At 39.5% G+C, this 24888-nt stretch overlaps 1 protein-coding gene across 2 annotated transcripts in view; it reads right to left on the bottom strand.

The window, feature by feature from the left end:
• The window catches only part of LOC137498527 (uncharacterized), a 141867-nt gene extending 120098 nt beyond the window's left edge, over positions 1-21769 (bottom strand). Inside the window, exon 1 of one of the 2 annotated variants that reach the window (XR_011017812.1) lies at positions 21662-21769. Coding sequence is in view for 1 of the 2 variants with exons in the window: in XM_068226120.1 (XP_068082221.1) it covers positions 2791-2808 (18 nt within the window). In the remaining variant the exon portion in view is untranslated. Of the gene's footprint in view, positions 1-2790; positions 2907-21661 lie in introns of those variants that run through there. The other variant, XM_068226120.1, reaches the window with a different exon arrangement.
• Between the last annotated feature and the right edge of the window lie 3119 nt (positions 21770-24888).

The raw sequence follows: 24888 nt of genomic DNA, 5'->3' as shown, positions 1-24888 counted from the left end.
AACACTGGAGACATTTAAATGTCTACTGTAATGTTCACATCACTAGAATCGAACTCCATAGTAAAGATTCGTGAGCTTGTATTCGGTGGTGGTAATTATTGTTTTAAGGGAAAAATCGTGGACTCAGCAAAGGGCGCCATAGTCGCCAACTCACGGTATAATCCCCTTGGGGAAAATTAAAAAAGACGCAGAAATGATTAGCGATGTTGCCATGCAAATGCTGGGGGAGGTATGTCTGCCTGTAAAAGATAAGGGACCTCTCTCTTTCGACTACACAATTACAAAGACACTGAGCTTGAATTTAAAAACTCAACCACATAACCTTAAACTCTCTTTGAAGAAAAACAACGGGAAACTACCTTACTGATTTTTCTTTGTATGCCTCTTCTGTGTTGCTTACCCAATAAAAAAGCATTTTACTTACACAGCTTGCAACCACCAGCTATTTTCAACAACCACTGTCGTGTGCATTAAAAAATGGGTTATCATACTGCCCTTTAGTCATAGAAGTTCCCGGGTTCGATTCCGGACAGAATTTTAACAAAGGCACATAGCATAAAAATTACTACGAACGCAGAACACATTTTAATTGTAGATTATTTTGAGGAAAATATACATACGCTTACCTTTGAAGAAAACAATAATCACTACCACCATTAATTGTGGATGGATGCAATGTTATAATCTTTTCATTCCCTCTACTTTTACGGATTTCGGCAGAGATCGAGGTGCCGGAATTTAATGTGTGGTAGTAAATCTACCGTCACTAGGCTGTTATATTTGATCATCTTCAAATCAATCAATCAATACTGATCTGCATTTAGGGCAGTCGACCAGGTGGCAGATTCCCTATCTGTTGTTTTCCTAGCCTTTTCTTAAATGATTTCAAAGAAATAGGAAATTTATTGAACATCTCCCTTGGTAAGTTATTCCAATCCCTAACTCCCCTTCCCATAAATGAATATTTGCCCCAGTTTGTCCTCTTGAATTCCAACCTTATCTTCATATTTTGATCTTTCCTACTTTTATAAACGCCACTCAAACTTATTCGTCTACAAATGTCATTCCACGCCATCTCTCCGCTGACAGCTCGGAACATACCACTTATTACAAGTGATGAAAATCATTTTTCGTCCGTATTGAAAGTTTCATAAACTGTATATAGGATAATATTTTTTGTTTATTTCCACCTATTCAATACATTACAAGATGTTGGCATTTACTTTAAAAAATTATTCAGATGAGACATGTTTCGCCTCCTACTGTGAGGCATCCTCAGTCATTATCAAAAACCTTATTATTTTACCAGGCATCTGGTTAAAGATATTCAAAAATGTGTTTGATGATTATAAGAGAGGTAAGATTTACGTTTGTTATAAACATGTTCATGAAGTAACTAAAAATCTAATATATTGATAAAAACATATGTAGTTCTTTGTTGAATAGGACTTGTTTGATTGTACTATAGTAAAAGAAGGTGGCTTGAAGCCGTAGTCATTAATAGATGTCTAATGCATAGTGGAAGGCATAAAATATCAGTTCTATGAGAATATACATTACAATTCAATTGATACTAAAAACTAGTGGATTCATAGGTAGTACATGTAAAATGTTCAATGAAATAACTAAAGATCTAATAAAATGATAAACACATATGTAGTTCTTTGTTGATTAGGACGTCGTATGATTGTACGGCTTAAAGCCGTAGTTATTAATAGATGTCTAATATATAGTGGAAGGCATATGAAATCAGTTCAATGAGAATATATAATACAATCAATTGATACATAAAAACTGGTAGATTCATAAGCAGTACATTTAAAAATGAAGGCGTCATGTGACTATAAATGACAGTTGATGGCTTAAAGCCGTAGTCAAAGTTTAAAGTATAGGTCAATAACTGCTAATATATGGTAAAAAGATATAAGTCAATATATAAAGCTTAGTATAAAAAATATGAAGGAAAAACATTCCAATTGTTTGACAAAAGTTACTTGACGTTGGCATGCATTTGTCCGTGATATTTATTGGTCAACAGTTCGTAGGTTATTTTAGATTTATTCGGCAAGATTGCGTTGACAAGAAGTTCACCAGATGTTTATAGTTGGCCTAATTTGTATTAAGTCATCAAGAAAGTTGCAGAGATGATGATGGGTGGAAATTCTCAACGTTGATTTGGTTTTTTGACGTGAAGGTTGGAGAGCTGTTGTGTTCTTCTTCGATGACAATATATTTTATAAAACGTTGCTTTTAATCATTTATACTATTGAAGAGTATTATGGAAGTTTGAAGAGGCTGTTGAATTATTGTTGTTATAGATTGGGCCTACAACGCCATAGAACCAATCAATAGTAATAGTCTCCTCAGTAAAATGATTTGCAACGTTACTTTGCAAATGCTGGGGAGTTTTTCTATAATAGATAAGAGACCTATCTCTTTCGACTACACAATCACATAGCCACTGAGCTTGAATAAAAAAATCTCAATCACAGAACCTTGAAGTAAACAACGGGAAATTACCTTACGGATTTTTCTTTGTATGCCTCTTCTGTGTTGTCTCAACGACAGTCCTATGGAAAGAAATTCTGCATCGTATTATGTTAAGGAGATGGATTTGTTCCTATTTACGGTATGAATAATAACGATCACAGATAATCAACACATTATATAGCACACGCACGTAACACTGTCTTCTAACGTAGTGAAGATATGAACGGAAAAATATACACACACATTTTGACAGCTTTTATATACGTGTTTAATTCACTTCGTACACTTTTTTGAACTTACCTTATAGGATTTATTCATGAATTGAAAAATAAATATAATCTCTGCATTGATATAGTCTTGTGTGTGTGTGTGTTGTCTTATCAAGTGAATGCGCGTGGCCCGCCCCCAGCTTTGCACGCGTGTCTCTCTGCTGTTCTCAACAGGTAATGAGGTTTCAAATTTTCTGTAGAGATAGCGCTTTTACGCACTGTCTGCTGCCTGTTCGCCGTGTCTCTAACATACATACAGTATAGAAAGCGGAATTATTATAAAACGAATCAGATAAAAAATGTTGCACTGACCGTGTAGTGTAAGGGGTTGAGTTAAGTACCTAGAGGGCTCGGGGGAAAATGCGAGGATAGTACCTAACTTAAGGCTATGCCCACTAGTTTACAGCCTGAGGTCCGCACAATTCTGGGTTCGATTCCCGGCTAGGCCTAGGTATTTTCGATATAAGTCAAGCGTCTGAGCCACACAGCCTAGCAGGGTAAGGGAGGTAGTAGTATAAGATTTCCCATTACTAGAATGTATACCCAAAAAAGAGCCTTGATTAAATTGCAATCCCCTCCGCAGTGCACATGGAGATTGAGGGCATATAACGCTGTTTTTTCCGTCGGTAACCCTTAGTCAGCGTTGCGGGAGATAGTGGGTTCGAATCCCACTGGTGTCAGCCGCTGAAGATAGTTTTCACTAATTTTTCACTAGGCAAACACTGGTGTTGTATTTTAATTAAGGACACGGCTATTATTATTATTATTATTATTATTATTATTATTATTATTATTATTATTATTATTATTATTCCTGCCTCTGTGGATTAGTAGTAGAGTGTCAGCCTCGGGATCGCAAGATAGCGGGTTCAAACTCGGTTGAAGTGCCGGAATTTAGTCCCGCCATTGCCAGCAAATATACCGACACGAGGCTGACGTATTTACTCAAAACTTTGGAACACATTCATAATAATTTTTCTACTTTGACGGCCTAGGGAGTAATGCGCAAAATCGTGGCCGTGTGCAACTTCCTAGTGCTAGGGCCCCGGGGACAAGATAGCGGCTATCCCTAACCGCACGGAATACATCTAGAAAGAATGTCCAGTACCTCGCCCCATAGGTGGTTCTCACCTGCAATGCAGAACAGAGGTTATGTAGGAGGGTAGGAAACGTAAACAACACTAATGAACTCTGTTATAGATTAGTTTACAGTAAATCCGTTTTTAACCCCAGTATCTCTCGGTGTATGAATTTAATCTGTAGTTGAGTAGACACCGTTCTTGTTCTGTTAAGAGCCGTGAATTAAACGTGCGCCTCTGGTGTGTGAGCATTATCCAAAAAATCACAAATAATCTTTATCAAGTATTTTTAATTGTAAAATTGGACAAGAGAAACCACCATATCCCGGATGCAAGCTCACAGCTGCGCGGCCGTACCCGCACGGCCAATCTGCCCGGTACAACACTATCTTATGTGTAATATCATTGAGAGATGCCGGGCTAGGGAGTAATACGCAAGATCACGGCCGTGTGCAACTTCCTAGTGCTAGGGCCCTGGGGGCAAGATAGCGGCTATCCCTAACCGCTCGGAATACAACTATAGAGAATATCCAGTGTCTCGCTCCCTAGGTAGTTCTCACCTGCTATGCAGAACAGAGGGATATGTAGGAGGATAGGAAAACGTAAACAACATTAATAAACTGTGTTATAGATTGGCTTACAGTAAATCCGTTTTAAACCCACTATCTCTCGGTGTAGGAATTTAATCTGTAGATTAATAGTCACTGTTGCTGTTCTGTTAAGAGCCGTAAATTAAACGCGCGCCTCTGGTGTGTAAGCATTATACAAACAATCACTAATAATGTTCATCGACTATTTTCTGATTGTAAAACTAAACAATATGAGGAGGAGGGAAGGGGCACCTATCTGCAAAACTGGATCTAATAAGGAGGAGGAGAAGGGAAGGGACATCTGACGATAAAACTAGATAAGGAGGAGAGAAGGGATCTATCCGTAAAACTGTGCCTAAAACGATGAGAAAGAGGAGGAGGGCATCTATCCGTATAACTAGGTTAGACGATGAGAAGGAGGAGTAGACCCAAGAAAGAGACCTGGGACCGAAGATCACTACGCTGTTTACTCTTCCCCCTATAGACTTTGTAGTTCTATAAGAAAAGGAAATGTTTTAACAATCAGTTCTACTTATAGACAGTTATTATTGTCGGTTGCACTGTAAAACTATACATCATTACCTACCTAAGTGTGCACATTAAGAGTAAAACATCTATTATGTTTATGTGTGATCTTTGTAGTGCGATTTTTTCAAGCCATGGCAATCTTCCACGACATAAAGCTGTTAAGCATAACTTTGGAATATTTTCATGCAAACTGTATACTGGTACACTTAACAGGCGTGATAATCTCACACGACATATAAATTCTAAACTCATTTGTTTAAGTAATCTACCAGCAGAACACTTAAAAACTTTGACAAAATGTCGAAAGCGTGATTCAAACGATACAACATCGTATCAGCCTACTACAAGTTCTGTTACTATCCTCACACCACCAGATAAAGAGAAGCAAGAAGAGGAGATGCATAAGGAAGAAGAACTCAACGTTTCTTTACAATGGGAGCTTTTTCATTCTACTTTATTTTCTAATCCGACTACACCTTATGTAGAAGAGAAACAAGGTGTGGTAGTAGAAGATAAAGAAAAAGAAGAAGATTTTACCGCTTCTTTTCAATCAAACCGTGTTAAGTCTTTATCTATTGATAACATTGCAGAAGCACATACAACATCAAAACAAGTTCTTCCGTTTCCTATGCGCCAACTGTCTACACATATTTACAATGTTTTATTAGCAAAACTCTGTTACCCTATGCTGATGTAAGATACTGTAAAGACATTAACTTACTCGTTGAACGATTATAACTCCTAAGAGCTTATCAAAATGCTGGATACACAGTGTATGAACGAGAGATTCAAGAAATAGAAGAAGAATTACGTCGTAGAGGTATTATTGTGTAATAGCTCTTTAAAGTGAAGACTCAAATCAGTTACAACAAAGAACTCATTGTACCTACCGTTGTAGACGATAACGTCACATGTAGAAATATGATAAAAACCAGTAGTAGTTCGTAAATAAATATTTTGTTAAATTTAAAATGTTCTACGTATTGCATTCTCTTTACACCTATCGTAAAGGCTTGAGTTTACTCGAGAGTAACCCTGATAACGAACATGACAAAATATGCATAACCATAACGATGCGATCGCTGTAGAGGAGGATGAGGGGTTGTGCTGTCCTCCGTAACGTCACGCTGTCGGATACAGAACTGTTAGGAGGAGGATTGTTTTTGCTGTTCTCCGTAACTGTAAGGAGGGGGAGGTAGATTAAGCTAGTGATGGGCAGTCTGAGACGATGTCTCGAGATTTCTCGGGATTTCTCGAGACTAGCGCAGGCATTATTTCTCGCGAGAAATTTCGAGAAATCTTGAGAGCATTGTCCCCACAATGTGCGGCGAGCAGCGTGCCGTAGGCCTGCAGGTAGTCGGAGCTGAATGTTGTTTGTACTGAATATGCGAATAGCCAACCACGGGCCTTCTCATTTTCGTAAATACGTGTCAACAAGCGACTAGGGCGTTCATTTATACCGAGGTCTATTTTGACGAAGTATAACATAATTATAAAGGTTACGCATTCGGGCATTGTATGCACTGGTAGGTACACGAATGAGTGGTTTAAGTACAGAACCTGACGGCTACTGTAGGTACACGTAACTGGATACTAGAGACGTGCATTATTCGAACTCGAGACGAGGCAAGATGCGCCTTGCTGCATATGCAACCACCACTACGCATGAGTGGAATGTGCAATCTAAATTGCTATAGATACAGTAGTCGCGTCATAATTAGGCAGGTACTTCGATATATGACGGTGCAATGTGAACTGTGTTGAATTGTACGCGACAACTTGAAGACGATGTCCGAAACGCAACGTAAGTCGTGGATGTCGGTTATTTTTAAGAGATGTCACTGTGTTGCTTATTCAAAAGAAGTAAAATACATCGGCAGAAATACTTCTGGGGTGATCCGGCACTTACAAACGCATAATATCAATGTAGAGGAATCGTCACAGAACACCTCCGGCCCGGTCTGTATCACAAGAAATTACCCTGCCGACAACGATTATGAGGCATCCAGGTAGGATTACATCCTAATAACAATTATTAACAAAATATACAGGTTATTCAACTAAGAAGTCCACCTGACATAACTCTTGAACAGTTTAAGGTACTGGCATTCTGTATTCACTTTCATTAATGGTAGGGAGCTCATAGTTCAACATGCAGTGCTTTCATAGGATTTTGACAAAATTTATCGTCACACACGTTTCCATGTGAGAACTGCTGATGATAACTATCAAGCTTACACTCGTAGTTACTGGGACGTCGCACAACTCGCAGCACACGAGAATCGGTCTCGAGAGCGTTGCCCATCACCCCTGTTACACGTTCCACTCATGTGTAATGGGGATTGCGTATGTAGCAAAGCACATCTTCCCCGTCTCAGGTCCGAATAATGCACGCCTCTAGTACCCAAGTAGGTGTACATCCTATCTACAGTAATTCACAAATTATGCATTGTTTTTCACCTAAGATGTCCACCCAAATAAGTCGTGAACAGCTTATGATATAGACATTCTGTTTCCACTTTAGTTAATGGTATTAAGGGGTTCATAGTTGAACGTGCAGTACTTTTCCAGGCTTTTGACAAAATGTATTGGCTCACACGTTTTCATAAGAGAACGTTATTTCACGCAATAACTGCCAATGATATACTATCAAGTTTACAGTCGTAGTTACTGGTACGTCGCACAGCTTGCGCTACAGGAGGATCGGTCTCGGGATTCTCGCGAGAGTCTCGAGCGAGAGCGTTGCCCATCACTAGATTAAGCTGACCTCCGTAACTTTGAAGAGGAGGGGGATTAAGCTGACCACCGTAACTGTGAGGAGGAGAAGGTATTGAGCCGACCTCCGTAACATAACGAGGAGGAGGAATATAGTGTTGGGGAAGAGAGATGCTGAGAAGGGCAGCCCTGCGGGGGTGTACTAAAGTTAGAAACCCTCCAAGATGGTAACAGGGAAGGCTAGCCCTAAAACGTTAATCCTTTAAGGTTAGGTCCCCCTCAAAGATGGTATCGGGGGAAGGGAAGGATGTCGAGTAGGGCAGCTAGCCTTAAACGATATTCCTCTGTATTTAGGCCCCCTGGCTATGAACCGTCAAGGTAATAGCAGTAAGAGGTGGTGTCGGGGAAGGGGTATGTCGAGAAAGGAAGCTAGCCTGAAAACTAGCCCCTCTAACGTACTGGCGGGAAGGGCATCTAGCCGTACAACTAGGTTCTGTGTAGTTAGGCCCCTTGTCGTTTCACACCTGCACGTGGCTAAGTCCTGTCAAGATAACAGCAGTAAGGATCGCTCAATTTTTCAAAATAATTCCGCGCTACACAAAAAACATGTGGTTATGTTCCATCAAGATAGCAGCAGTAAGGTTAGGATTTATCACTTATTAAAATTCCGCGCCAAACAAGTGCACGTGGTTAGGACCTATCAAGATGGCAGCTGTCAGCTGTTCAAATTCCTCGGCCCACGTAGTTAAGATGGCAGCAATGAGGTTAGGCCCCGTTAAGATAGCAACAGCGAGGTTATCCACGTTCACTTGTTCAAAATCGGCGCCAACGTGTTTAGGACCTGTTAAGATGACAGCTGTCAAAAGCACGTGGATTTTAAAATTTCACGCCCTCTACGTCGTTAAGATGGCAGCAGTGAGGAAAGGGTCTGTCAAGATGGCAGCAGTGAGGTTATCCATGTTCACTTGCTCAAAATCTGCGCCCACGTGGTTAGGACCTGTCAAGATAGCAGCTGTTACTTTTTCAAATTCCGCGCCCACGTGGGTTAAGTTGGCAGCAGTGAGGATAGATCCTGTTAAGATGGCAGCAGTGAGGCTAGCGACTTTCCCTTGTTCAAATTTCCGCGCCCACGTGGTTAGAACCCGTCAAGATCACAGCTGTCAAAAGCACGTGAATTTTAAATTCCGTGCCCCTACGTAGTTAAGATGGCAGCAGTGAGGTTAGCGACGTTCACTTGTTCAACGAGTGCACGTGGTTACGACGTGTCAAGATGGCAGCTGTTATCTTGACAGCTGTTTAAATTCAGCGCCCACTTGGTTAAGATGGCAGGAGTGAGGTTAGCCACGTTCATTTGTTCACAAAAAGTAAGGTTAGGACCTGTCAAGATGGCTGCAGTGAGGTTAGCGACTTTCTCTTATCGAAAACGTGAGGTTAGGGTCCATCAAGATGACAGCTGTCAAGAGCGCGTGCTTTTGTTTACAAGCAAGGCCACGTCATGACGTCATGGGGTCAGACTAGGCCGGGGTCAATGACCTCGGGATCTGACTCAGCAGAAGAAATGCTGACGCCATGATTTAGAATCCCCCTTGCTCTACTACTTGCTTGCATCACTGCCTTCAGTTTCAATTTTTTAAGCAGTTCTGTATGCATGGAAATTTGTCAAACAGTTCATCTTCGCCAGCAGAAAAATTTGGTACAGCACCTTTAACAAAAGCAACAACAATCCTGAATATTCTTCCATTTCAACTGTTCATGTTCTAAAATTCAATTCAGTTCAATTCAGTTCAATTCATACAACATATAGGTAGTCGAGTGAACATTGACAGTATTACATTCAGTAGAACCTCTATGGAGAGAACTGCTCTAACTGCCTACATTTGTTGAGGGCATCCGCGTTCCTAGTAGTCTCAGAAGTGAAGGATGTGAAAGTGAATGTGCTTATTTTACATTTGCCACTAGCATTTTTAAGTACGGTTGAGACTGGTTTTTACGTAACTAAGTTCTACGTAATCCCATTCTATACGTAAATTTCTGTAGGTCTCGCAAAATATCACTTACAATTAAACCTCATTTATACGTAACCCATGTGTACGTTATTCGGTATTGTACGTATTATTTTTTTATGGTTTTAACATCTCACTTTTTGTGGTTTTAACATCGCACTAACTCATCGAAGGTTTTCGGTGACGCAAGGATGAGAAAGTGATAGTATTGGAATGGTAGTGGGCGTGGCCGTGGCCTTAATTAACCACCAGCATTTGCGTGATGAGAAAATGGGAAACCTTCGAAAATCATCTCCAGGGCTGCCAACGGTGCGATTCGAACCTACCATCTTCCGACTCGTCGCTGACCACCGTTAGGCGGGGCGCACATAGAGAAGCAGTTGGCCGCAGAGCAGGACAGCGTGGGGCTGACGAAACTGCGAAGTGCATGTGAGCGCACATTGCCACACCGTGTCTCCTCGGTTTTCAGAAAGAAAGAAAGAAAGAAAGAAAGAAAGAAAGAAAGAAAGAAAGAAAGAAAGAACATATTTTCTTCAGACTGTGATTTTGGGGCATCCAGTATAAAGGGGCTCCTTTAATGACTCCCTATTGCCTTATTCTTCAAGCGTTCGTGATTTGTAATCATTTTGATAGTCGTCTTCACAATTTTTCTAGTGCTGATGACCACGCGGTTTTTCACCATAAGACAATCCCAACAAAAACAATCACCATGAAAGAGTGGTTGAAAAAACGTGAAGAATATTCTCATTTGAGGCTGCTGAGGGAAATCAGATTGACAGATGCGGAAGATTTTCACAATTATTTCAGAATGAAAGAAAGGACGTTCATAAAATTATTGCAGATGGTAGAACCACTCTCGAGAAGGCAGAACACAAACAAGAGGGAATGCATCCCTGTTAATGAAAGATTAGCCTTAACACTCAGGTACTTAGCTACAGGAAGAAATTTTAAAGATTTGAAGTTCTCTGTCATCATGTCGCCTGCAACTATCAGGGAAGCTATAATTGAAATGTGTGAAACTCTTGTTCATGTCCTACGAGACTACATGAAAGTAAGTATTCTCAATACATTTTCCATATACCTTCCTACTTACCTATGTATATCAGTCTGCCATTTCACACAACCTCTTCACTACCTACATTAAAGTAGTTATCATGATAGTAGAAGTAGGGAAACGTATATTGAATAAATAATTTAAAACAAAAGATGATAGTAATTATGTATTTCTTAAACAGTAAGAAAAAAGAAATAAGGCAATCATAATCAATCAAAATTCAAAATCCTCAATCTGTGAAGGTGTTGAAAAAAGTCACCACTGATAAATCCTGGTGTTGGTTGTTGTTGTTGTTTAGTGGGTTATCACTGTGAGTAGGAGAAGAATAATTGAATGTGGATAATAAGGATGAAGTGCTGCCACTACTTGTTCCCGGTTGTGTGGTACTTTGAGGGCTTAGACATTGACATACTTCATTTACTTTTACAGAGTTGCGATGGAGAGTGCCCAAGCTTGCTTCAAAAAGCACATCATTTATCGCTTTCTCAGCAAACTGTCTCTGCTTGGCATCTAAAGTGAGCAGTTTTTCTCCCCAAGCTTTTGCGATAGTCGGTATGTTGCTGTCAGGGTTCACTGAGTTTTCCAAATATGAACATGCCTTTTGTAGAAGCTCATTTTGTTTAGCAATCGGACCTTGCGTCCTAGCTTTTTTATTTTGAGGAGTTTGGCGAGAAGGTGTTGGAGGGATGATCGAAGATACAGATGAATTGCATACCAGCCGATGACGGTCCCTAATTAGCCCACTCTCTCCTTCGTACTCTTCGTGGATCGGTATCTGAAAGCAAGAGGTTGAGTTGAATAGTACAGTGAATGTATTACTGGCAGACGTTTTTAAAATTTGTTCTTCATTTCCACCAAGCTATCTTTACACCTACATCTAATGTGATAATTCAACTATGTACATTTGTACAACTCTTTAACCTGTAACACTGTTAACGTATTATGTTTCTATTTTTTCAGTTTCCCACTACTGCAGCAGAATGGATTGACATTGCTCATGAATTCGAGATTCGATACCAATTTTGGAATACTGTGGGCTCTCTGGATATACCTATAATCAAACCAGATAACTCGGGATCTTTGTATTACAATTACAAGGTTTTTTAGTATAGTGCTGTTAGCTTTGGTTAATGCAAAAAAGAATTTATAATGGTAGATGTTGGAATGAACGGCCGAATATCTGACGGGGGAGTGATGTTCTACTCGAAATTTGGCGAATTGTTCCTGGAAAACCAACTGAATTTACCCACACCTAGACCGCTGCCGAATGCAACGGATGTTTTGCCATATGTATTTGTAGCAGACGAGGCATTTGCACTACATACCAATTTGTTGAAACCCTACTCTCAGAGATTACTTAATGATGAACGACAGGTGTTTAACGAGAGATTGTCACGAGCTCGCGTGGTGGTTGAAAATGCATTTGGCATCTTGAGTTCGCGGTTCGGTGTGTTCCAAAAACCTATCAACCTAGAGCCTCGTAAAGCGACAATTATTACTACAGCGTGCTGCTACCTGCACAACTTTTTAGCAAAGGAAAATGAACAATACCTTAACTCAACTGATCGAGGTTGTGATGACAAAAATTTGTTACCCTTGCAAAGTACTTCACATAGAAACAGTTCCTCGAGTGCCAAGACAATACGTGACAAATTTTGTCATTATTATAACAATGAAGGAAAAATGTATCTAGGTACCCAATAATGTGTTTTGCAATGTTTACTTTTCAACATTGTCATTATGCTATCTACTGCACTTTAAATACAGTTTTGTCTGAGTTTTAATGGCTGACATTTTATTACATCTTTTCTAAAATTACAGTGTACCCAAACCTACATCTGATGCCACAATCCAATAAATAAGTAGTACATTATTTACTGCACAAAGAAAAGAAGCGAGGCTTACTTCAACTCGCCGTGCAGACGTCTGTCTGTTCTGTCAAATTAAGAATGTTCCAAGCCAAATGAAGAATTTTCCGACGATGGTAAAAGGAAAAATGGGCTATTTTTCAACCAAATTATCATTTAAAAAAATGAAATAGCAGTTTTTTCAACCAATTCAATTTTCTCATATTGTCTTTGAAAATTTGTAATTAAACTTGGAAATCCTAGATATCAAGATATAGATACAAGATAAGAACAACTTAGGTGTAGGTATACAGAAGAAAGTAGGTAAATTAAAACGAAAACCCGACCCACCGGTTCCTGTGCTTCTGCTTCACTTGGCTGCTGCTCAACTGGCTTTTCAAATCTTTCAAGAAATGACAGAGCATAGAATGTCCATGCGGTAGGTTTGTACACCTCATCTGGGCTCTTCCCAGACCTTTTTGATGTGGCGATCTTCTTTAGCTCTTCCCTGAAATTGGTTCGTAGGCTGTTTATTTTCTTCTTTACATTTTCTCTTCTGGCCCCCGGCTTTATCCTCACTAAAAAGGGGATGAGGCGGTCAAGCGCAGCAATCCTAGCTGTTTTATTACTGTATTTACGGTCTGCACAATTCCACAGTTCTGGAGACAGTTCAAATTGCTCAATAAAGGTCCGAAGGGCTTCGTCTTCCGGGCGTTCTGTCCCGTCGTCATTATTTCTTCCACCTGACTCGTTTACCAATCCAAAGTCTTCAGACATCGTCTCAAGGTCACTCGTATAAACCATAATACACCGCACAAAGATCACTTCCGTTCTCTGCTAAAGCGCGGCAACAACTGAGTATTGACAATATTATTGACGTTCGCCCCTAGACGATCAATAATATTGACAATATCCCCTCCACTTTCAAATATTGACGCCCAGAGATCAGAAAATCTGGATTTCATCAATATCGCTTCAATATCTACCGTCAATACTTGTTTTTTCACCTTACACGGTCAATATTATTGTCAATATCATACTGTATTGTCAATATTATTGATCGTGCAAGGGCCGCTTAAGATTACACAATATTTCCGTGTTAGCGATGCTCGGCGTTTATATGGACTAAGCAACAAAAGTCTAAATGAATTAATACCTATCTCTGTAATCATAGCCGGTACGGAAAACTGTAGGAGACATACTGTAAATGATCGGGAATTGTATTCGCTTTAACTTTTGTTGCGTAGTATTCATTAATATGATCAGAGAGAGCGACAGAGAGAAAACGTTTTCTTACAAATGTACTGCTAGATTTTCATCTAGTTGCCCCAAGACACGGTATAGGTCTACTAAAATCAATCAACCTTGACATATGTTGTGAACATATTTTCATTTATATTTTACAAGCCATGGTAAATTATTTTACCTACTTATTTCTTCAGATAAATGTGATGGTGAATTATACCAACAACATTAGACCTTGACGTGAAATACGGGTACTCAATGTTGCGAGAAATTGGGCCACAATTGTTACATAGATATTTGAGAATTAAATTTTAGGCCTTCCAAAAACTGCCATTTTACCCGGCGTGAATACAATTATTTATAGCCTAGGCTGTAGTTCCTTATCCTCCGAATTTCCATACTGATTTTCACTACATTCTTTTGATCCATTTTCTCGCAATGCATGTGCATGTGCATACGTATCGTACATACATACATACATACTGAACCCGAGTGACATAGGTCCATAGTCAGTCATGATTTGATTGATAAAATAATATATGGTACATTTATTGAAATACAGAAAACTTATTCCGTACAAGCTTTGTTGAAATAATAGGTTGAGTACGCGACAGGCTGGAGCCGTGAGGCTTAGCTCGACACAACAACATTTAGCTACTTCACAGCAGGGGATCCCATTAGTTGGTGAACAGGGAAATACAAGTCCACAAATAAGTCTTGGTCAGAAAGAGAAGGGGGTAGGTGACACAAAGGAAGCTCGCAACATGAGTAATGCGCTGGGATATTTTTGGCGGACGGAGATTCCGTGACGTCATGGAAAACTACAGCGGTTGCGAGGACATTCGCTAGCCTAGGTTCGGGCAGGTGGAAATGTAAATCACGTGACCATTTGCCGGCCAATCGCTAAAATTTGGTGGAAGACTCAGGGATACCATCTTAAGAGATGATGGATGAGATATTCTCGTAACTTCAAAAGTAATCAGTAATAAATTATTGTGAGTACACGGAGCAATGTAATGAATTTATTAGATGTCACGCATGGAAAAATAATCAATAATTATTGGCAAATTAAATAAATTGAAGAGCTTGATTTCTTGGAAACCAGACAGCTTGCATGTCATTGGCTGGACGGAAACCACGTTGTGAGGGACGCTTCCAAAGGCGCGAAATGTGAGGAGCTAAATCCACCCGTATCTCCTAAATCTGTGATCGCCAGGAGTTCATATTTAATCCAGCAAATAAGCTAGAGGAGTGGATTAATTTGATATAAATTTTAACGTCAAATTCGGAGTGCAAGTGCCGATATTAAAAATCCACCCCCTCCCTCAGGGGTATGACGTCAATGAATCCGCGAGGGAAAGCTTCATCCATATATACGAGCGCAAGGGATACTCGCCACCACACTTGAAGTGAATCTCTGGAGCTGAACCGTCGTTTCGCAGCCGACTTCAAATCCGTCGGGCGTATAGTAACTCAACATTTAATGGCGCGAGCATCCGCCAGTACTTATAAAATGTGATCGCGCTCAAGCAACATGAACTGGAAGTAGTTAACTTAGGACAGTGTTTGTCAGTTATAAATATCATAGTGAAGTCAGTTAATTGCACTGTAAGAGTAAGTAATATAAATTGCACCGCAGTAAGTACGTAAATAACATACTGTGTGACGAACAGTACTTTGAGGGAATAATAGCCTGTACTTTGGAATATCGAACCGATAACATGAACACCTCAAGAGGGCCGTATGAAACAGGCGTATCGCGTCGGACGACATAAATCGCGACGGGCGTAGAATTTGACACACCGCCGTACGTGTCCATGTCCATTGTGCGGTAATTGGACGAAGCTTAAAACAGTGTAAAATATTAAAAATTTGGGTCTAGGTTATTAATTTGTTTTATAAAAGTAAATGTTCAGTGTTAACCTTGTCAATGGTAAATTATTGTGATAATTAAGGTATTAGTGTAAAATGGTAATGTGCCAGGAAATCATTTGTGGAACTACGCCATCAAGAATGGAGGAGTAAGAACGGCGGAGAGGGGCCGAAAGGAGCCTCTCATCTGCCAAGCTGCAATGGATTCGATAACTAAGATGAGTACTAAACTGTAAATAATATTTGGGAAATGTGAGCGTGGTTGGAAAAATGGGAATAATTTGATTAGATTTGGTTACCTTCTGTAACAAGATGAGTCGCTTAACGACCCCATCCTAAATTTGTAGCACGGACAGTATTAAATAATAACAATGTAAATAATCGGGTCCTTTTATGTATTCAGTTTGTTGTAGATGTAAATTTTGTAGATATAGGGTAGTACGTTAAGTCATGCATGTATTCTTATTTTCTTTGTATTCAAGAATAATTTTCTTTACATTTGATTTCGTTATCAGAGTCAAATAGACCCGATCTGTGCTTTTCTGTTAGTCATTTTGACGAGTTATGTAATGACATTGAAGGGAAGTCCAGCCTTGTCATACCAAAGTGAAGTTGTTAAATTTGTGAGAAGCGATAATAATAATTCATGAGATATTGGAATTTTTAGTGATCAGTGCGTAATAATAAAATTTAAGTGATCAGGTGTTGAGATTGTCGGAAATCATTTAATGACGGGATGTCGTTTTTAATTCGGAATTAAAGTGTGTGGTAATTTAACTTGATAAATTAATAATATTGAAATTTAAGATCGGTGCTAATAATCCGTACATGTTAATGAACGTGTGGTTTAAATTACGGTCCAATATTTTTCTTTACGAATAAATGTCGTGTCTTAAATTTGCAATTCAGTAGCCGGAACACGTAGGACTTTACGAAACCATGATTGTCAAATTTTGGTAAATATAATTTCAAAATGTTACGATTATTTGTGGAGAACGAACTAAGGCGTAGATCGAAATGAGATAGAAAAATGTTAAAGAATCTGCAGTCAGATAATAAAAGGTCGTACGATGTCAGAAGTGAATAAATAAATCCGTTGATAATTCTGTGAGAAATAAATGAATCAAGGAATATTGAGATAGAAAGGGATATAAATTCCGTACGAGAGACACTTAGGATATAAATGAGTGTAAAATGTACGGGCAGTGTCACAGAGAAATACTGAGTTACGTAGCGGGTAGAATTCGAACCCGTGACAGCATGTACGAAATAAATAGACTGCACCGCTATTCGTCGAGATACTACGGATTTAAGGATAATGAGAGTTCAGATTCCACATAAATGATCGTATATTGTAATCATTGTAATGACGAGTGATGACAATCATGATGGAGTGATGATAATAATAATAATAAATATTGCAGATAAAGGATTGGACCGCCTTAATTAATTGAGCGTTGATAAAGATGTTAAACGGGAATCTAAATGAGAATATGCAACCGATAATCATAGTAACAATGTTAGGACGATGTCAAATCATCGCGGTCAGTTTAATAATAATTGTCATAATAATAACAGTAATGATGACGTTGGTTGATCAGTGAAATAATCGTGATCGCGAACGATATCCTAATGCATTTTTGGCGGAAGTGACCGATTCATTAATAATAATAATAATCTTGAGTAACATTAATAATAATAATAATCATATCTTGAGTGACGTTAATAATAATAATAATAATAATAATAATATCCTTGGGTCACCTATTCATTAATAATAATAATAACCACAAGAGGGATATACTAATAATAATAACATTAATAACCATCTGTGTTTGCGTCCCGCATAATAATAACGATATTAATCAAACGTGACAGTGCCAGGAACCGTTGAGTATAATAATAATAATAATAATAATAATAATAATAATAATAATAATAATAATAATAATAATAATAATAATAATAATAATTTCAAGGATGATAATTTCATGGATAAATGAATATTCTGACGATAGTTAATTAATTAATTGGTGACAACATCCCTCGATTCGTATGTTTGAATAATAAGAATGATAAATAATATTAGTCGTTTGTTACCTCGTTATCATACGGTTTCCGCACGGGACGAGTTACAGTAATACTTGGTGTGTTTGTTTACTTCGCCCGCGATGCGAGGGGAGGTCATCGGCACGGTATTTCCCACCGCTTCTCGTTATCTCATCTGTGGCAGTAGTCTACTGAGGCTACTTTGTACCATCTCAGATCATGTGTAAATAAAATATAAATGCTAATTCAGTGGTATGGCATTAGCTGGACATCGTAAGATAGGAACTGTCCGTGTAATCCATTTTTCGTAATTCACGAGAAACATTACCCAGTCCGAGTACCGGTCTCGGAAAAATGTATATAGCCGGGGTACATCATCTTAGTTAAATCGGGAAGCCGACCGTAACATGGGTTATGCTCGGGCTCCCGATAGAAGGAAGCTATATCCTTGAACAACGGTTCGATTCAAATGGAATCGACCCATAAGTTATACTCAAATTGTAATTTCTTTCAGAAGCAACCCAGCAAGATAATGATACCACTTGCGGTATAGCAAGTGATTTGTTTATGTAACATGTGTGGAAATTTAAATATCACTGCCAAATGTATCAAAGTTCCGTACGCCGGGTGGCGTAATAAACTGCTCTTGCTGGCAATTATTTCAAAGGAAACCATTCTCATAATCTTTTTATTGTAGTTAGATGAGACCCATTTTAAAGTTAACAGTCACTTCCTAGTCCTATCATGGAGTCCTCAAATTCAAGTTTACAATCGAGCTTTCCCCATTTTAATTTTAAATTGCTCCGTTTATTCCCGTGTTCTATCATGCCTCTATATTTATATATTCGTGGACTTAAAATAATGAACCGACACCCCTGAGATAAATGCTAGTCTGGGACTCGGGAGGTGGACGGGTGCAATACATACATACATACATACATACATACATACATACATACATACATACATACATACATACATACATATATAATGGAAAATTAAAATTGAATTGTAAACCACGTGGTTCACATAGTACAAAACATGGTGAGACCGAAGGAGTAGTATACTTTGGGCGGGTTCTGCGACCACCGCCACTGCCGGCCCCCTGAACGAGGCCTCCACCTCATTGACTGGGCTGACATAGAGTGCATGTTTAACCTCACATGACCTTACTAGGGCGGTTGGCTAAGAGTTCACGCTTAACCTCGCATGATGTTACACTAGCTACACGTCCAGGCTTAACCTCACAGACCTCGGGTTCAATCCTAGGCTTAAGGGCGTTGACATTACAGGCCCATGTTTGATGCTAAAAAAAGTGCAAGCTGAACCCATCTGCCGACGTGATTATGTTCAAGAGTGCTAGCTCAACCTAACAGACACGCATTTGACGCCAGGCTTAACCTTACCAAGGCGCTACAGACTCAAGTTTGAGATTCGATCCCAGGCTTAACCTATGTAGACAAGATGAGACATGGTCCAGGGTAACTTTAGGGAGCTTTGATGTTGAGATTGGTAGAAGCTGAACTTGAAACAAGATGGCGGCTACACATAGGACAAGGGAGATTGTGTAATGTGCCATACATATGTTTTATTCATAGGAGGCGTACTACTGGGAAGCATCTTTAGGGCTCTAAAACGGAGATCAGATTTGGGACTCCCTTGAACTACTGAGGGACTAAATTCCGGCACTTGGGCGACTCTAAAACGTATTTAGTAGGACGTAAAGCCAATATAAGTATTAATAGTTGACCCAAACAGAGATCAAGTCTGGGACTCCTTTGAACAAGAGAAGAACGACTGCGGGACTAAATTCCGGCACTATGGTGTATCTAAAACGCAGTTAATAGGACATAAACATTATTAATATTTGACCAAAACAGAGATCGAGTCTGGGGGCACCCTTTACTGCTAAAGTCAAGTCGTGACAGGAAATGCATTTTATAAAAAAAATTACTGCATGAGCAAGATTATTATTCTTGGAAGTACTTGCTGAGGCATGAAATAACAGGTTCATTGTGTTGGCATTTAGCTTAGTATGCATTTCTTCTTCTTTTTCTACCGCTTTGTCCCACACTTGTGGGGTCGCGGGAAGCTTAGTATGCACATATTAGCAAAAAATTACTGCACATGCAAGTTGATTAGACTTGGAAGTATTTGCTGAGACATGAAATACATGTTGATTGTTTTTCGCATTTAGCCTAGGATGCACATATCAGCCAAAAAATAACTGCTCGAGCAACTTGACTAGCCTTGTATGTAACGTATTTGCTAAAACAGGGAATACAAAGTATATTGTCTTCAAAAGTTCGCGACTTAGGTACAACCACGCAGGAGGACACAACCTTTCTTCGTACTGAATACTCAATACATATATACACAATAAAGAAAAATAATGTGGTGCCGGTTTTTAGCTCCGCAGGATTTCGCGTATTATCAGAATTCCCTAATAAAGAATAAAATCATTCGACCCATCCTACAAGCTCGATACCCGGGCTAACTGCAGGCTTAACGTTACGCTGACCACGCATGAACCTAACTTAACCTCCCAGGACTTGACATGGTACTAGGGAGATGGTGTAGGGGACCCCTTTAGTCGCCTCTTACGACAAGCAGGGGATACCACAGGTGTTATTCTACCACCCCCACCCACAGGGACACACACACACACATGTGGTGGTGATTATTGTTTCTTGCTATTTGTTTTACGTCGCACCGACACAGATAGGTCTTATGGCGACGATGGGACAGGAAAGGCCTAGGAAAGGGAAGTCACCGTGGCCTTATTTAAGGTACAGCCTCAGCATTTGCCTGGTGTGAAAATGGGAAACCACTGAAAACCATTTTCAGGGCTGCCGACATTGGGGTTCGAACCCACTATCTCTCGGATGCGAGCTCACAGCCGCGTGCCCCTAACCGCACGGCCAACTCGCCCGGTGATGATTGTTTTAAGAGGGAGTACAACTAGGCAACCATCCTCTATATAATCCTAATCAGAGAGAAAAATGGAAAGAATCTGACACTTCGAAAATAAAGGTATCGACCAAAGAAAGACAAGGGCCTCGAAAGGAGTGAATATAAAAGACTCCTAATCTGAGAGAAGAATGGAAGGGATGTGACACTTCGAAAATAAAGGTATCGGTCAAAGAAAGACAGGGGTCACGAAAGGCGTAAAAATATAAGACTCCTTAGTCCCGTAAACCTAATAGCGTTGGGGTCGGGAAAGAACAAGAGTTCACCAAGGAAGGTCGGATAAGATAAATTAAAATATGGAGCCTGACACAAGTAAGTGGAAGCAATGCCAGGACTCAGCTAACCACTATGGTCGCCTACCCATTCTCTAAAGTTCAGAGCCCCTGCCTCTTACGACAGGCAGGGAATATCGTAGGAGTTATTCTACCACCCCTACCCACAGGGAGACACACACACATACACACAGGCGGTGGTGATTATTGTTTTAAGAGGAAGTACAGCTAGGCACCGTCCTCTATATAACCCTAACCAGAGAGAAAAAATGGAAGTAATGTTTCACTTGGTAAATAAAGGTATCGGCCAAAGAAAGACAAGGGCCTCGAAAGGCGTGAAAATAAAAGACTTCTTAGCCGTCGTAAACCTAATAGCGTTGGGGTTGGAAAAGAATAAGTGTTGACCAAGGAAGGTTGGATAGATTAACGTATGGAGGCTGACACAAGTAAGTGGAAGCAATACCAGGACTGAGCTAAGAGTCCCCTTGGTCGCCAACCCACGCTCTAAAGTTCAGAGCCCCTGGGGCCCCTTTTAGTCACCTCTTACGACAGGCAGGAGATAGCGTATAAGTTATTCTACCACTCCCACCCGCAGGGACACACACACACACACACACACACACACACACACACACACACACACACACACACCATAATGATTTAGAAGATCCAACTCACCTTCGTACTGAATACTCAATATGATACGTAAAAATAGTCTGGTACCGGAATTTAGTCCCGCAGGAGTTCGCGTATTGTCAGAATTCCCTAGTAAGAAATATAATCCCGACCCAGCTAGGAATTACAAAATCTACAATAAAGACGTGTTTATCACTCATTTTGTTAGCGTCCAAAGCGTATACTGTGTTGCAGCTACACGGCTCGCAATAATGCTGACAAGCAAACAGGAAGTTTCATGTTTCAGCTAGCTTTTAGTGCAGGTGTTTGAACATGCCATTGTCCAGACTGCACGTGGAAAAACATATGTGTTGTTTGAAATTTGGATTGCTATTTAATGTCGAGGGTTATCAACAGCGTGTCTGTCATTACTCTCAGGAAGCTTGATAACGTACATTCTTCTTATTATTATTATTACTGAATCATGCTTGACGTTTTTAACATTACGACTACTACCCGCTCTTTAATCTTATATTTAATCTCTATTTTTAAATTGTCGGTCTCTTCTAACTTTAAACTCGCGACGATTTCTAACCTCTACAGTATTGGTTATAACCTGGTTTCTTCCGAGTTTCACTTTGCAACTGTAATTTACCCCTTATTCTTACACTTAATCTCTCTTCGTAAATTGTCGGTCTCTTCTAACCTCATACTCGCGACGATGTCTCACCTCTATTGGACAACACTTGGTTTCTTCCGATTTTAACTTTACAACAATATGAGACCCTTTAATCTTTCGGTCTCTTCAAACTTCAAACTCGCGACGATGCCTGACCTCTATTGGTCAAGACTTGGTTTCTTCCGATTTTAAATTTGCAACTATATGAAACCCTTACTCTTACATTTAATCTCTATTGGTAAATTGTCGGTCTCTTCTAACTTCAAATTCGCGACGATGTCTGACCTCTATTGGTCAAAACCTGGTTTCATTCGAGTTTAACTTTGCAACTATATGTGACCCTTTAATCTTAAATTTAACCTCTATTGGTAAATAGTCGGTCTCTTCTAACTTCAAACTCGCGACGATGTCTGACCTCTATTGGTCAACCTTTGGTTCCCTTCGATTTTAACTTTGCAACTAACTTATATGTGACCCTTTAATCTTAAATTTAACCTCTATTGGTAAATAGTCGGTCTCTTCTAACTTCAAACTCGCACGATGCCTGACCTCTATTGGTCAACACTAGTTTTTTTTTTCGATTTTAACTTTGCAACCATATGTGACCCTTTACTCCTACATTTAATCTCTATTGGTCATTTGTCGACCTCTTCTAACTTCAAACTCGCAACGATGTCTGACCTCTATTGGTCAACACTTGGTTTCTTCCGATTTTAACTTTGCAACTATAGGTAACACGTTACTCTTACGTCTAATCTCTATTGATATATTGTTGTTCTCCTCCAACTTCAAACTGGTTACCGTATCTGACCTTTATTAGTCGAATTTTCGTTTCTTCTAGTTTTCTATTTGCTTTACGTCTCACCGACACAGATAGGTGTTATGGCTACGATGGGAGAAGAAAGGCTTAGGAATGTGGAGGAAGCGGCCGTGGCTTTAATTAAGGAACAGCCCCAGCATTTGCCTGGTGTGCAAATGAGGAAGCACCGAAACCATCTTCAGGGCTGCCGACAGTGGGGTTCGAACCCACTATCTCCCGGATGCAAGCTCACAGCTGCGCGCCCCTAACTGCATGGCCAACTCGCCCTGTCTTCGTGCGACCCTACAGAAGAACATTCAACTGAAGAGCGTGAGTTGACGAGTTAGCTGAAGTTTTTACATTTTGGCAGCGGCAACACCCTCTTCTATTGTTATCTGCAAGATTGCTTCTACTTTACTAGGTATAGAAAAGAATATAAAGTGTGTTATTAAATATCTCTTTCATGAGGTAGCCTGCGAATAATTAATTTAATTTATTTGCTTTAGCAGAGATTCAACAAGCTGCAGCAGTTAGCTGAAGTACTTATAACATCATCTAAGTGTGATTTATGTATTAAGGGCTTTGCAATGCGTGAGGCTCTTGCCAGACATAAAGGTGCTGAACACAGTAATACTATGTTCCCCTGCGGTCAGTATCAGGCTACGTTTAAAAGACAGGATTACTGCACACGTCATATTAAAGTAAAACATACTAGGATTACATCTGCCCTATGTGAAGATTTTGGGGAATATTTTGCTAATGTAGAACAGTACCAGGCTCACTTAGTAGAAGTACAACTGCAGGCTCCGTTATCTGTTTGCGTCTATAGCCCTCAGGCTATGCGAAGAAAGCGTGTAAATACTGATGCAGATGAAGAAAGCTGCAATAAGGAAACACTAAGAAAAATGAAGTAGAACACAGTGAAGAACTTCAAACTATACACTACGAACACTGTAACACAAATGAACAATCTTCACATTTTCAGGGCCACTTAAGAAGTAATGCACATAAAAGCAATGCTTGTAGAACTGCAGCTAATACAAACATCGAAGTAATTGATAGTGCATTCAAAAGTAGGATTTTGAGTTGCAGAATTCGTAGGCCTACTAGTGAGAGGTTTCGAAGAACTGAAAACTTCTTTAATTGCGTTAAACCGGACATGCAACAGCTACTTAACAAAACATTGTCTGATCATTATTTAAAGTTAATTTTGAACTTTTGCTTTGTATATTAAGAGCACAGATGAAAGTGAAATAACAGATATTACATCATTTAATACTAAGTATAGTTGTGAGGCAAGTGACATTAGTAATATTTTTTAGATATCTCAAACGTTATCTCTACTAAAAGCAAAGAGTTTAAGGAGAAATAATCAGGGTGGGCTTTAGATGAAATTTTGTATCTAGAGGTTAATATCAAGAAGTACAATCCCTTGCGAGGATCTTCGTACATCGAGCTACCGACATGGATTAAGCATAAAAAAGCTGTTGTAAACGTCGAAAACAATGACGAGGCGTGTTTTGCATGGACTTTTATATCGGCTTTACACCCAGCGAAGTCAACGGCAGTAACCAGAACATCATCGTATCCTCACTATTCAACACAACTAAATTTAGAAGGGGTAGAATTTCCTAAGCAGTTATAAAACATTAAGCGCTTTGAACAACTAAACAACATTAGCATTAATATGTATGGCGTAGACAAAAAGTATGTGGTAGGACCTCTGTATTATACAAGTGATAAGAATGCCACACATGTTAACTTACTATTTATGTAGAAAATAGTGAGAATAGTCACCTTTGTGGATTAAAA

The sequence above is a fragment of the Anabrus simplex genome, chromosome 2 (assembly GCF_040414725.1).
Source record: "Anabrus simplex isolate iqAnaSimp1 chromosome 2, ASM4041472v1, whole genome shotgun sequence".
Lineage (NCBI taxonomy): Eukaryota > Metazoa > Arthropoda > Insecta > Orthoptera > Tettigoniidae > Anabrus > Anabrus simplex.
The sequence above is the reverse complement of the archived record's forward strand: the minus strand, read 5'-3'. Positions and strand labels throughout refer to the sequence as shown.